Here is a 12,527-nt window from a genome sequence, read left to right as displayed (position 1 = left end):
CATGTAAAATATGCACTCGCAATGTGCCGAGAATAGAACCCATGAATGTCAACGTGTTTGCTCACATGTATGTGTTTTACGCACGCATTTCACGTGTGCGGAAAAAAAATAGGACGTGCTCTATTTTCCTGTGTATCTGTGCACCAAGAGTCCCATGGAAGTCTATAGGAGGTGCGCACTCAATATGCGCATGGATGTGCAATACGCTGCGCAATTCCACAAACGATAGAACACCTCTGGACCTCATTAGGCTAAATAGCCTTTTAACCCTTTCCAATCTACTGTCTAACCTCTGAAGACATTCTGGTTGAAAGCTGTACTGCTCCAATGTCGGAAGACGTCCGGCAGGGTATTCTTACTGTATATTACTGGCCGCTCTGTTGTTGGGGGCCTCTCCAGCATGTCACATACTGTAGTACTGGCTCTAACCAGCAGATGGCACCATTGTATAATAGCAGAAAAAGAAAGCCCCCTAGAAAACCCTGAATCCAAAATTGGATTGCAAAGAGTTAATTCTGAGCAGCGTTGTATCATGTGCGCAAATGAACCTACCCTGTGTGTACAACAAAATACAATACTACGCACAGACGTGTGTGCAAATCAAACTCGTTCACAGCGGAAATACCTTGAGCTGAAATGTACGTATTCGCGAATATGCTCATCTGAATGAGCCCTTATACATATATCTGTCGACCTTGCCTCTACCAACAACCCTGCCCACCTCTAAAAAAAAAGTGGATAGGCCAGTGTAGAAAGAAGAAAAGTTGCAAATTTTTTGTGCAAATACCCGTTTCTGTCATAAACTGGCCTAAAAGAGTTTGTAAATATGTCCCATAATACGGAGCTCAATGTGTGAATGAGGCCTTAGACTGCAGTTTCTATATACCAAGATATGCAGAAGCTGCAGAAGACAAACGGTGCAAAAGTTTTAATCAAACCCCATAGCAAAAATGATTGTCAGCCCAAAATGCGTACATTTAAGTGAAAAGAGAAACTGCCTGCCGAATGTGTCTATAGCCTTAAAGATAAAAACTAAAGTTCAGTGTCGTTGCTCTTTTTCGCCAGTTTACTATCTAATCTCATTTCTCCCTTTTGTATAGAAGAATATATAACTCATTTCCCATTCATTATCATTCATTATTTTCATTCACTATCGCTCGTTCCCTTTCAATGCCGGCAACAGAAAACTAAATTCAGATATGAAATATAATACATTTCTTGTCACATTTTCAGCAATCAACAGACAAACACCAATTAAAACCCGCTGCTACATTATCAGTGCTCCTAGATACTGTATATCTCCGTCATACACACTCAGGAGATGGGGATTTATATGCCCGCTGAATGTTAATGGGAGCTTTTATACAAGATTTATTGCTACTGTTTATTTTATATGTTACTTCAACAAAAAAAATCATCAATCACGTTTTTTTTCCCCCTCTAAGTGTTTTTCCTCTTTGCATTCTAAGTACTGTTTATCGGCGGCGCTGAGTAATGAAATGTCGCATACAATTATAGACAACATACTTTTCAGAAGTTTTAAAATATGTCTTTTATTTTCTCTTAAAAAGACGGAGTGTTCGGGAGATGTCAGCGGCTACCGGTGATTGACGGATTCAAGTATGAAGTTTCTTCCCCCGTTATCCAGCGTCTAAGGACGATACTGCAGAAGCTCTCACATAGAGGTAACCTATCATGTCTGAACCTTATAGTGTAATGGGGCACTTTTATGCTTTTGTACTGTTGCTTTAAGAGGAGGCGGGTGCAGAGGAATGGGACTCCGAGCAGGAAGTGGCAGGAGGTAGTAGGAAGGGAGTGGGGCAGCTACATTGTGAATGGAGGCAAAAACAGAGGAGTCTCTCCTGCAGTTAGACTGTAGGCATTGCAGCACTCGCTCTACAGGAGACTCTCCAACAATGGAAAGAAATGAAAAACCAGGGCCTACTTTAAGGTCCGAGACTGGAACCGATATGTCCATAACCGGGCCATGAATCCTTAATGTCCCATTCGCCCACACAGGAGGATAAGGAGACCATGACTCAGGGAGCATGGTCTGGCACTTCCAATCCCAGAGCTGGCCCTGTTACTTACCTATCAGGCTGACACCCACCATAAGACGTTGGGAAGTCCTGAGCCTGCCTACCTACCCACTTCTCTCACAATAGAAAAGGGCTTGTCCAAAAAAAAAAAAGATGTATGTCCATTAGGAATGTCATAAGAGATAGACTGACTTTATAGCTACCTCAAGGATGTACGTACCATAGAAGCAGACCATGCAGCTGCTAAGGGGCCTGTGGAGAGAGTGGACCCAGCAATAATTGTTTCCATCCCCTTTTCTACTGAGTGGTTGAAACCAGAGCAGGATGCCCCTCCCCAGAGGAACTGAAGTGCTCAAAAACAGGATAGTTGGGAAATGTCTTAAGGTGTTATGTAAAGGGAGCTGAGAGGAAAACAGCTGTTTTGGGTGCCGAAATCCAGCACCTTAATAAGGAGCACATTTTTCAATTTTGCTATTGGGCCCTCTCTTCTATATACACCGCTGAGTTACATGAGTTATATACACTGACTGGCCACTTGCCTTCTCATAATTGGAGCTTCCCTGTTGGAAATTGGAGCCGCGACCCCAGAGTGCGGCATATAATCACGTGACAAGTTTTCCGTGGTCAGTTTTTTAGTGTGAATCCACATTAAATGGGAAAATTCAGCAATCTGAGCAACTTTCAACAAGGCCTGGTCATCGGTGCTGGACTAGCTGGGGTCAGGATGTTGCTGCCAACCTTGTGGGGTTTTCTTATGTAACAGTGCGGAGAGTATACCGAGAATGGTGGGATAGAGGACAACATCCAGCAAAAGGGGAACTTGCGGATGGAAACAGCTCTTCACCGAAAGGAGTCGGAGGAGGATGTCAAGAAATGTTCCAACCAACAGACACTGCTCCAACTAATGTGCCCGAATGCATAACTTGCCATTGCTTAGCACGGATGAGCTATAACAGCAGACAGCCAGTTCCAGAGCAATTGTGTCTAAGAGAAACTGAAAGACAAGACTAAAGTGGGACAAAAGAGCGCAAAACTTGGATCACTGAGCAGCGGAAAGACATCCCCTGGTCAGATGAATCCAGATTTCTGTTGCACCATGCTGTCAGAATTTGGTGCAAGGAGCATGAACCAATGACCCCTTCCCTGTCAGGCTGGTGAAGGTGGAGTAATGATGTGGGGAAGGTTTTCTTGCCACACCTTGGGTCTTCCAACAAATTGCTGAACCTCTGAAGCCAAAGAATTTGCAATGCACTACTACAATACATGTCCTGACATTCATTGGCTCCCATGAATTAGCTAGGTGTTGTAGTTGCACCACGTCTCTACGGCCACAATGGTAAAAGATAGAATAATGTTTTGTGCACCTATAAAAGCTCCCTCTGCGGAAAAGTCTTCAGAGACTACAGTAAGTTGCCGAAAAGTCTAACTTTCTAACATTCCAAGCAACCAAAATATTCATGCACGCCAGCAACATGTCCCGCTTTGACAAGTGCAACCTTTTATAGCAAAAACAACATCAAACAAACTCAAGAACCCTGGGAATAATCAAAGAGCAAAAGGAAATGGATGTTTTCCAGCAGATGGTGAAGTATAATTAATTCCATGATGAGACAGATCATCACATTCATCAAAGTAACAAAGTGATAGTGAGAGAGAAAAGATATGAGAGCATTTGCAGCGTTTCACACTCAGAGTGACTTTAATGTACAAGGCTAGTATGGGCTGCTATGCCTTTTACTAACCACTGATATATGTACTGCATTTACTGTCACTCATGGAGCGAGAGGTGACATTTGCACTGTCTTTAAAGTTTTAGGTGCTGATGCAAGGCCTGTTACATGGAGAAAGGGAATATGTACGTTGAACTTTCGCTTTTTAACTGTTGCAGTGTCGAATTTGCCTAGTTGGTATATCCATGTGCAGTGTTAAAGGGCCTTTAGCCGATCACCGGTATCTGTGTATGTGCAGATATGAAGTGCATTGGGATGTATGGGGTGGTGAGGATACAGTTTGATGAAGAGGGTCAGCTTTCCAAAGGGGAATATAGAAATAGAAAAATGGAGAAGATTAGATTATGGGATGTGATAGGCCTCTCTAAAAAGATGTGTTTTAGGGCATGTTGGTACTGGTGCATTATGTCTCCACCGGATGTATGGGTTGGCTGGCCTTAGTGACAGGTAACGCCCCCAAATGTGGAGGTTGCCTACGGTCGCTGCTGCGCTGCGACCCCTGGACGCAATGACAGAAATGCTGTGTCCCTGCGGAGAGCACCACTCTTGGCATCTCTGCCCAGCGGCTCCATGCTCTGTCCTTCCGTGACACTGTCTTAGTGGCTCCATGCTGTTGCACACAGCAGCAGGGAGGCCAATGAGCATACTGACAGCGGGGCCGGCTGAAGTTGCTCCATGCTCCTGCAGGCACTGACAGCGGGGTTGATGAGAGCGGGGTTGCCGCCGGCGGAAGATGGTTGATGAGGAAATGGGAGTTGAGACTGACAGTGTTTGAGGGCTGCAGAGCACAGTGAGAAGAGTGACAGCAGGGTCACGTGATCAGGGGGATGGGAGCGGACATGCCAGTCCGACCGTCAGATGGGCGGTGAGAGCTGTGCAGCTAATTCGCACATCTGGGAGTATGACCTGTCACTAAACCTGGCCAACCCATGTCTCCACCCATACATCCGATGGAGACATAATGCACCATTACCAGGCATGTTTAAAACTCTGGGTGTTGCGAATTAAAGGGATTCTACCAGAATCACAGGTTATTCCCTATTCAAAAGATAGGGGATAACTTGCTGATCAGTGGGAGTTTCACCGCTGAGACCCCCATCGATCTTGAGAAAGGGGGTCTTGTGTCCCCCTCTGTCTCTCACTGTGAGGTTGCTTCTCCTCCCACAGGGGCATCAGAATGAATGGAGCGCTCGCCGAGCATGCACGGTCACCACTCCATTCATTTCAATGGGGCTGATGAAAATGCCCGAGTGCTTGCCACTCGTCTATCTCTCGCAGTTGCATTGAGAGTGAATGGAGCAGCAGCACATTTGCATGACAAGGCTCTATTGAATCTCATAAGGGATTACTTGAGGTCCTGGTACAAACCTTTTAACTGGATTGTCCAGGGTAGCACATTCTAGGGAACTAGTACAGCTTGGGAGAAGTCTTAGAGACAGGAATGGGAGTTTTGGATTGAAGAAGAACTTTGTCTAAGCTCATAGAAAGTTCTCCAGATGTGGTGCTTTACCTCAAGATGCCCAACCTGCTATTGGAATAAATATGTAATATTGAGACAGACGGCATGTTCCAGTGTGAGCTGCAATGGAAATTTGTTTTGTCGCAGGTCCAATTTCTAATCAAATGTCAGTGTCACACAGCAGGTATGGATCTGTTGTGCCACTCACAGATTTGACTTTGGGCTATTCCTGAGGGTGGCACCTAGGGGACCCCTGGCATTCACTATTTAAAGGGGTTGTCCCGCGCCGAAACGTTTTTTTTTTTTTTTTTCAATAGCCCCCCCCCCCCGTTCGGCGCGAGACAAACCCGATGCAGGGGTTTAAAAAAAAACAAAACGGATAGTACTTACCCGAATCCCCGCGCTCTGGTGACTTCTTACTTACCTTGCGAAGATGGCCGCCGGGATCTTCACCCACGGTGGACCGCAGGTCTTCTCCCATGGTGCACCGTGGGCTCTGTGCGTTCCATTGCCGATTCCAGCCTCCTGATTGGCTGAAATCGGCACACGTGACGGGGCGGAGATATGAAGAGCAGCTCTCCGGCACGAGCGGCCCCATTCAGAAGGGAGAAGACCGGACTGCGCAAGCGCGTCTAATCGGGCGATTAGACGCTGAAATTAGACGGCACCATGGAGACGGGGACGCTAGCAACGGAACAGGTAAGTGAATAACTTCTGTATGGCTCATAATTAATGCACAATGTACATTACAAAGTGCATTAATATGGCCATACAGAAGTGCTGAACCCCACTTGCTTTCGCGGGACAACCCCTTTAACCCCTCCATGTAGGGTTTGGTCTTAACTGCTGAGGCCCCCAAGCCATTACCCCAAAAGTAGTCTTAGTGCGGTGGCAGCTGACATGGACAGGTCAGAGGACCTGTAGTAAAGCATGGCAAGGACAAGCAGAGACATAGTAGTTAATACAGGCCAAGTTCAGGACAGACGAAATTCTTACATAAATGAAGAGACAGGCAGAGGGTTAGGACAGACAACAATTAGGCAAAACGTAGTTAACTAACTAGCTGAGATCAAGACAGCAGAAGGTGGGAAAGCTGGGTGAACAGGCACAGATCAAAAGGAAGTAGGCAGAAAACAATGACACCTTTGTAGGATCAAACAGAACTTTTTGCTCAGACATCCACAGGGGGTGCTGATAAGTCCTTGGTTTGGAGTACAAAAAATTGACATAGAACATTTAACCCTCTCCAATCCACTGTCTGACCTCTAAAGACATTATGATTTAAGGCTGTACAGCTCAGATGTTGAAAGACATCCGTCGGGGTTCTCTTACTGTATATTGCCAGCCTCTCTGCTGTCGGAGCCTATCCAATGTGTACCTCATGCAGTACTGGCTTTAGCCAGCATATAGCGCCGTTGTATAATGGCAGAAAAAGAGTAAGCCCCCTAGGAAAACCAGGATACAAATTGGATTGGAAAGGGTTAAATTTAATTTATTGTACATAGTCCCCTCGGATATGAATGCACTTATGACTGTGGTGTTGCAACGTCTTCAACCCATTCTGATACAATACCTTTGTTTGGGCAGCAAACCAGGCGTTGGCCCTGTCTGGCAACCCTATCATGGGCCCTTTTTGGGGGCCCCGCTCTGGCCCTGTGCTTTCTAACTGTCTGGTCAGAACAGCCTAGATGGCGGGCACAACTCTGTTAGCCAGGCAAAAGCTCTTCGAATCCATCATAGAGTCATTTACACCAGTGGAAAAAAGAGGTCCACTACACACAAGTAGGCTCTGAGAGCATTTTGATTGGCCAAGGGTGGACCACTTTTAGGATTTCAGGTGGCAAGACCGTTCATCTTATCACACCACAACTCTAATCATGTACATATCTGCATGAGATGTAACTGCATCTGAGTTTTGCAACAAAATGACACCTCCTAGGTGATTTTTTTTTTTTGTACAAGGAATGTACAATTTATGAGAAAGTTATCATTGTAATTTATGGAAGTCCAGGCCATCTGTAGACATCACAGCTTCAGGGCTTCGGTTAACCAGTCTAAAAATGGGGTGTAGGAGGAAGAATCCCAAAAGGAACCTGTCAGAAAAATGGGCATCTGGAAGAGTTACAATTAGATGCAGTCGTAGATTGACATCTCAGATTTATACTGTTCTGACTGTAAGTCATTGTGCCATCAAGAACGGGCATCGTGACTTAGTAATGACATTGACAAATACTGTAACGCAACTGATCCAGAATTTGTGGATGGACGCCCTCCAGACAGGACATATGTTTAACTATGGCTGCCGGCCTAATAACTTCTAGATCTTTCAGAAAAAGTAATCATCTGTCACTTTTTCTATTTTTTGATGGTTTCCTGAGCCAGAATGTCATATTTTATGCCCTTATTGACGTATAGCTCAAGGCTGTGCCCTGTGCATGTGTAACACAATGTGAAGGAGAGTCGTAGAGATGATATACAGTTATTACTATCAGTATTAGTGTATTGTAGGATGCTTCTGAGATACACTGTATTTTTAGTTCAGCCAAAACATGTTTAGGAGGTGGGATGTTCTCACAGCTCCCAAATGTCCCAAATCCAGACGGACAGGTATAGATTTTTGACACTGCCCTGGGAAGCCTGTTGTATGTTCACATCTTAACACTTTCCAATCCACTGTCTGACGTCTTCAGACATTCTGCTTGAAGGCTGTACAGCTCCGATGTTGAAAGATGTCCGGCAGGGTATTCTTACTGTATATTACTGGCTGCTCTGTTGCCCGGAGCCTCTGTCCCATACCGCAGTACTGGCTCTAGCCAGCAGATGGGGCCATTGTATAATGGCAGAAAGAGAAAACCCCATAGGAAAACCTAAATCCAAAATTGGATTGCAAAGGGTTAACTGTATCTGCGTCCTCAGGTTTAGGTCATCTGTAGTTGCCACTAAAGGGACTTTCTGGCTTGTGCCAAGTTGTAAAGCTATGGGATCGCTGGGATCCCCATCAAGGACAAGGATCTGGTCAGTTCCCGAGTGAATGGAGCGGAGGCTCTTCAACTGGGTAAACTCCGGTGCTGCCACTGAAGTAAATGGAATGGCAGCACACCTGTGCAACATACACTTCATTCATTTGAGGACCGACTGGACCCCTCTTCTCAGGATCAGTAGGTGTCTGACTACTATGGATAGGGGATAACTTTATAACTTGGCACAACTCCTTTAAATGGGGTTTCTGAATGCAAACATTGATAACTTGTCCTTAGGATAGGTCATCAGTATCAGATCAGTGAGTATCAGATGGTGATCATACAGTACTATACATTGTGTAGTATCGGTGCCTTGTATTGTAGCTCAGTCCCATTCACCTCAGAGCAGCCATATGATAGGTAAACATGAAGTTACGGGCCGAAGAACAGACTGCAGTGATCGATCAAATACTAGAGCCCCTCAATTAGCTTATTGACAGGGCAGCCCCAGATAATCTATTGCTGCTAGCATACCCTAAGGATAAGTTATCAGTATTTAATATCTCACCATTAAATATTTTACCAATTAAAACCAACTAGTGAAACATTTTCCATTTTTCTTACCTGTTTTTATTTTGTGATTGGACTTTTTATCTTATTGTTTGTATATGACTATGGAGGCATCTTGCTGGAGCTGCAGTTCACAGTGTTTAAAGATATGCTTTACAGCAGCCTCACAGGCCATAGACACAATGGAGAGGGGAGAACCCATTGACTTCTATGGCTAAGTGTGGTGGGCATGCTCTGGGACCTGTGCAGGGAGGGTGAGGAGGTGAGCTGTGACCATCACCTATTGTGAATGGAGGATCGTATGTTATCTGTATATAGATGTCACTTTGCATTGTAATCCTGCCTGTGATGATAATGGGATGACTGCTGCAAGGTTTTCTTTACAGAACAGGAAGTGTCAGACTATTATTAGGCTTAGTGGTCAGTGTGAGAACTGCAGGGCTTTAGGATATTTTGAAAATATAGATCTTGACATAGAAAATAAATCTGTAAAAAATATGTTTAAAGGGATTTTCTGGGACTAACATATTAAATCATTAATATTTCATCGGTGGTTGTCTGCCGATCAGCTGTATGAAGTAGCTGCAACATTCATAGTGAGTGCTGCTGTCACTTCATTGCATAACAGGGACAGCACTGTACATTTCATAGTGGCTGTGGCTGGTATTGCAGCTCAGTCCATTCACTTGAATGGGATTGAGCAGCTCCCAAGCTATATAGCCAATACACGTGACATTAGAGGTCAGAGAAGAAGTCGTGGCACTCATCCAAGTTCTGCAGTCTCTTTAATCACCTGATAAGTGGGGGTCCTGAGTGGTAGACAACTCACTGATCAGATATTGATGACGTATCCTAAAAACGAAGCTATGGTGCTGTCTGGGGAGGTGACGGGGTGCCGAGGGATGTATTTTGTGAACTCACCCCCATCCCTGTTCTCTCATTGTCTGCTTTTGAAGTCTGCGCAGTCTTAAAACTTGATTATTTTCAGACCCCTGTGTGCATGCTTTCCTACAGACTTCTATAGGGCTGTGCGTGTACAGTTAACAGAAAGATTCAGATTTTCAGACTGCATGTGAACTTCACTAATGGACAGCATGGGAACGGGAATGCAGGTGAGTATAAAAAATACATCCCTTCGCTCCCTACCTTCCAGAACAGCACCAAAACGTAGCTTATGTTGCTGTTTGGAGTTGACAGATTCCTTTATGAGCTCACTGTATGCTATTTTAGCATTGAGATCAGCAGTATACTGTTAGTTCCTGAGCTCCCCCTAGTGGTGGTTGCAGGCATCCAGAACATTATCTTTTAACTCAAATACTATACCAGGGAATTGGAGCTCTGTATAAGAGAAATACAGATTGTGTTCAATGATAGACAGAATAATAAAGACTAATGATCAAGGTCGTAACTACAGGTTATGCAGGGGATGCGGTTGCCCCCAGGTCCAGGACCCTTAGGGGGCCCATAAGGCTTCTCTTCTCCATGTAGGGAGCCCAGTACTATGAATAAAACATTACAGTTGGGGGCCCTGCTACAGATTTTGCATTGGGGCCCCAAATCTTCAAATTACGATTCTGGATATGGGTACAGATGGAAGGGGGCAGCTGAACTTTTGCACCCGGGCCCCTGAGCCTTTAGTTACGCCCCTGTTAAAGGGGTTGTCCCGCGAAAGCAAGTGGGTCTATACACTTCTGTATGGCCATATTAATGCACTTTGTAATGTACATCGTGCATTAATTATGAGCCAAACAGAAGTTATTCGCTTACCTGTTCCGTTGCTAGCGTCCTCAACTCCATGGTGCCGTCTAATTTTCAGCATCTAATCGCCTGATTAGACGCGCTTGCGCAGTCCAGTCTTCTTCTTTTCTGAATGGGGCCGCTCGTGCCGGAGAGCGGCTCCTCGTAGCTCCGCCCCGTCACGTGCCGATTCCAGCCAATCAGGAGGCTGGAATCGGCAATGGACCGCACAGAAGACCTGCGGTCCACCGAGGGAGAAGATCCCGGCGGCCATCTTCACAAGGTAAGTAAGAAGTCACCGGAGCGCGGGGATTCAGGTAAGCACTGTCCGGTTTTTTTTTAACCCCTGCATCGGGTTTGTCTCGCGCCGAATGGGGGGGCTATTGAAAAAAAAAAAACCCGTTTCGGCGCGGGACAACCCCTTTAATAATGGATACATTGGCCATAACATGATAAACACGGTAATATATATTTCTAAGGATAATGTCAGAAATCTACACATGAATACATAAACCCTGAGTAATAAACACATGTACAAAGTATTATGCATACATGTGGAATTTTCCACATAAGTACGTCAAGTATTAATGGGGTCGGCAGACGATTTCACATTTCCTCCTGCTTTAATGGAGATATGCACAACCACGTACAATGCAAGAAGTTAACTGAGGTTAGCAAGTTAAGCAGCCTTGACATGTGAAAGATGTAGAAAATGAATGTTCTCGCCATCAGGATTTAACTGACTGTTATTAACAAAGACACTTAAAAAATGTCAACTTGGCTCCAGTAAATGTATTTCTACGATACGTATTCCGCATTATAATGACTCGTTTACTGTGAAATGGGGAAGTCAATTTTGCTCAAACAGAATGTTAAATACTCGGGCTATAAAATGCTTTACTTATTGGCGATAATAACCAACGCCGCCTCGCAGAACTCCATATATTTAAAAAAATGTTCTGTTGATGCTATAGAAACAGCCTATAAAGAGATGTGGACTCTTATTAACTAATGATGTGTCTAAGACGGTCTACCGATAAGTCTATTGTACTCCTTAACTGAATCAGCTAATAGATCACAGTACGCTATCCTACCAAATGTAACTGGACACCTGAGCAAGAATCAAAAGTAGCATTCATATCCATATGTTAATACTTAGTGGGGCTCATTTGGCCCTTATGGTATTGGATACTCTCAATGGCATTCGTTCTGCTAATGTCTGATATACTTCAGCTTTTGTTTCCCTCCACTCATCCTGCAAAGGTCTGGGAAGTTCTATCTCGAAGATGCAGCCATAAAGGAGCTAGGTGTGTAAAGAGAAACTCTGCTGATTGATCAACAGTCGCCATTCAGTTGAGTTATAGATTGGATTTCCCAGTTCCTTCATTAAACCATGTATGTTATGGCAATACACAAAGCCACTGTCACTTCTAAAGTATTGCAGAAAGTAGGATGCCTTCGCTTCTTTTTCAAGCAAGTTTTTGTCATGTAGTCTTGATGCTAGGAGTTCTGAAGCCTTTTTTGCCAAATCATTCAGCTCATGCTGATCAAATCCCTTATGAACTAAGTCATCTTCAATTTCGAAATCTTCATCATTGCTGTCACTTAGTTCTTCACCAGAATCATGGTCTTCAAGAGAGGGAAGTTCTATGAAAACTAGCGCTGGGATCTCAGCTGAATGAGACACTGGAGATATAGCTGATGGTAGACTGGGAGACTCTACTTTACATATATTCATTTTTCTTGTTATATCCTGAAGTTTTCACTATACAAAAGTAACAGTCACTGAACAATCTCTTGGCTCTCGCCAAACTATAGGTGTACCTAATGGCAACTTATCACCTGTTCCCTTCGTCCACATCCATAAACTCTCGACACACTGCTTGCACACCTTGTGAGGGGCCCAAGACTTATCTTGATGACCAAGTTTAAAGGGGTTGTCCCGCGCCGAAACGGGTTTTTTTTTTTCACACCCCCCCCCCCCCCCCCCCGTTCGGCGCGAGACAACCCCGATGCAGGGACTTAAAAAAAA

At 44.6% G+C, this 12,527-nt stretch overlaps 1 protein-coding gene across 1 annotated transcript in view; it reads left to right on the top strand.

The window, feature by feature from the left end:
• Window positions 1-12,527, top strand: part of PTPRN2 (protein tyrosine phosphatase receptor type N2) — a 1,135,353-nt gene that overhangs the window by 276,913 nt on the left and 845,913 nt on the right. Inside the window, exon 3 of the mRNA XM_066584551.1 lies at window positions 1,572-1,685. Within this exon, the coding sequence (XP_066440648.1) occupies window positions 1,572-1,685 (114 nt within the window). The remainder of the gene's footprint in view (window positions 1-1,571; window positions 1,686-12,527) is intronic.

Source organism: Eleutherodactylus coqui, chromosome 12 (assembly GCF_035609145.1).
Source record: "Eleutherodactylus coqui strain aEleCoq1 chromosome 12, aEleCoq1.hap1, whole genome shotgun sequence".
In the NCBI taxonomy this organism is placed as follows: domain Eukaryota; kingdom Metazoa; phylum Chordata; class Amphibia; order Anura; family Eleutherodactylidae; genus Eleutherodactylus; species Eleutherodactylus coqui.
Note: the sequence above shows the minus strand (reverse complement) of the source record. Positions and strands in the feature narration are given on the sequence as shown.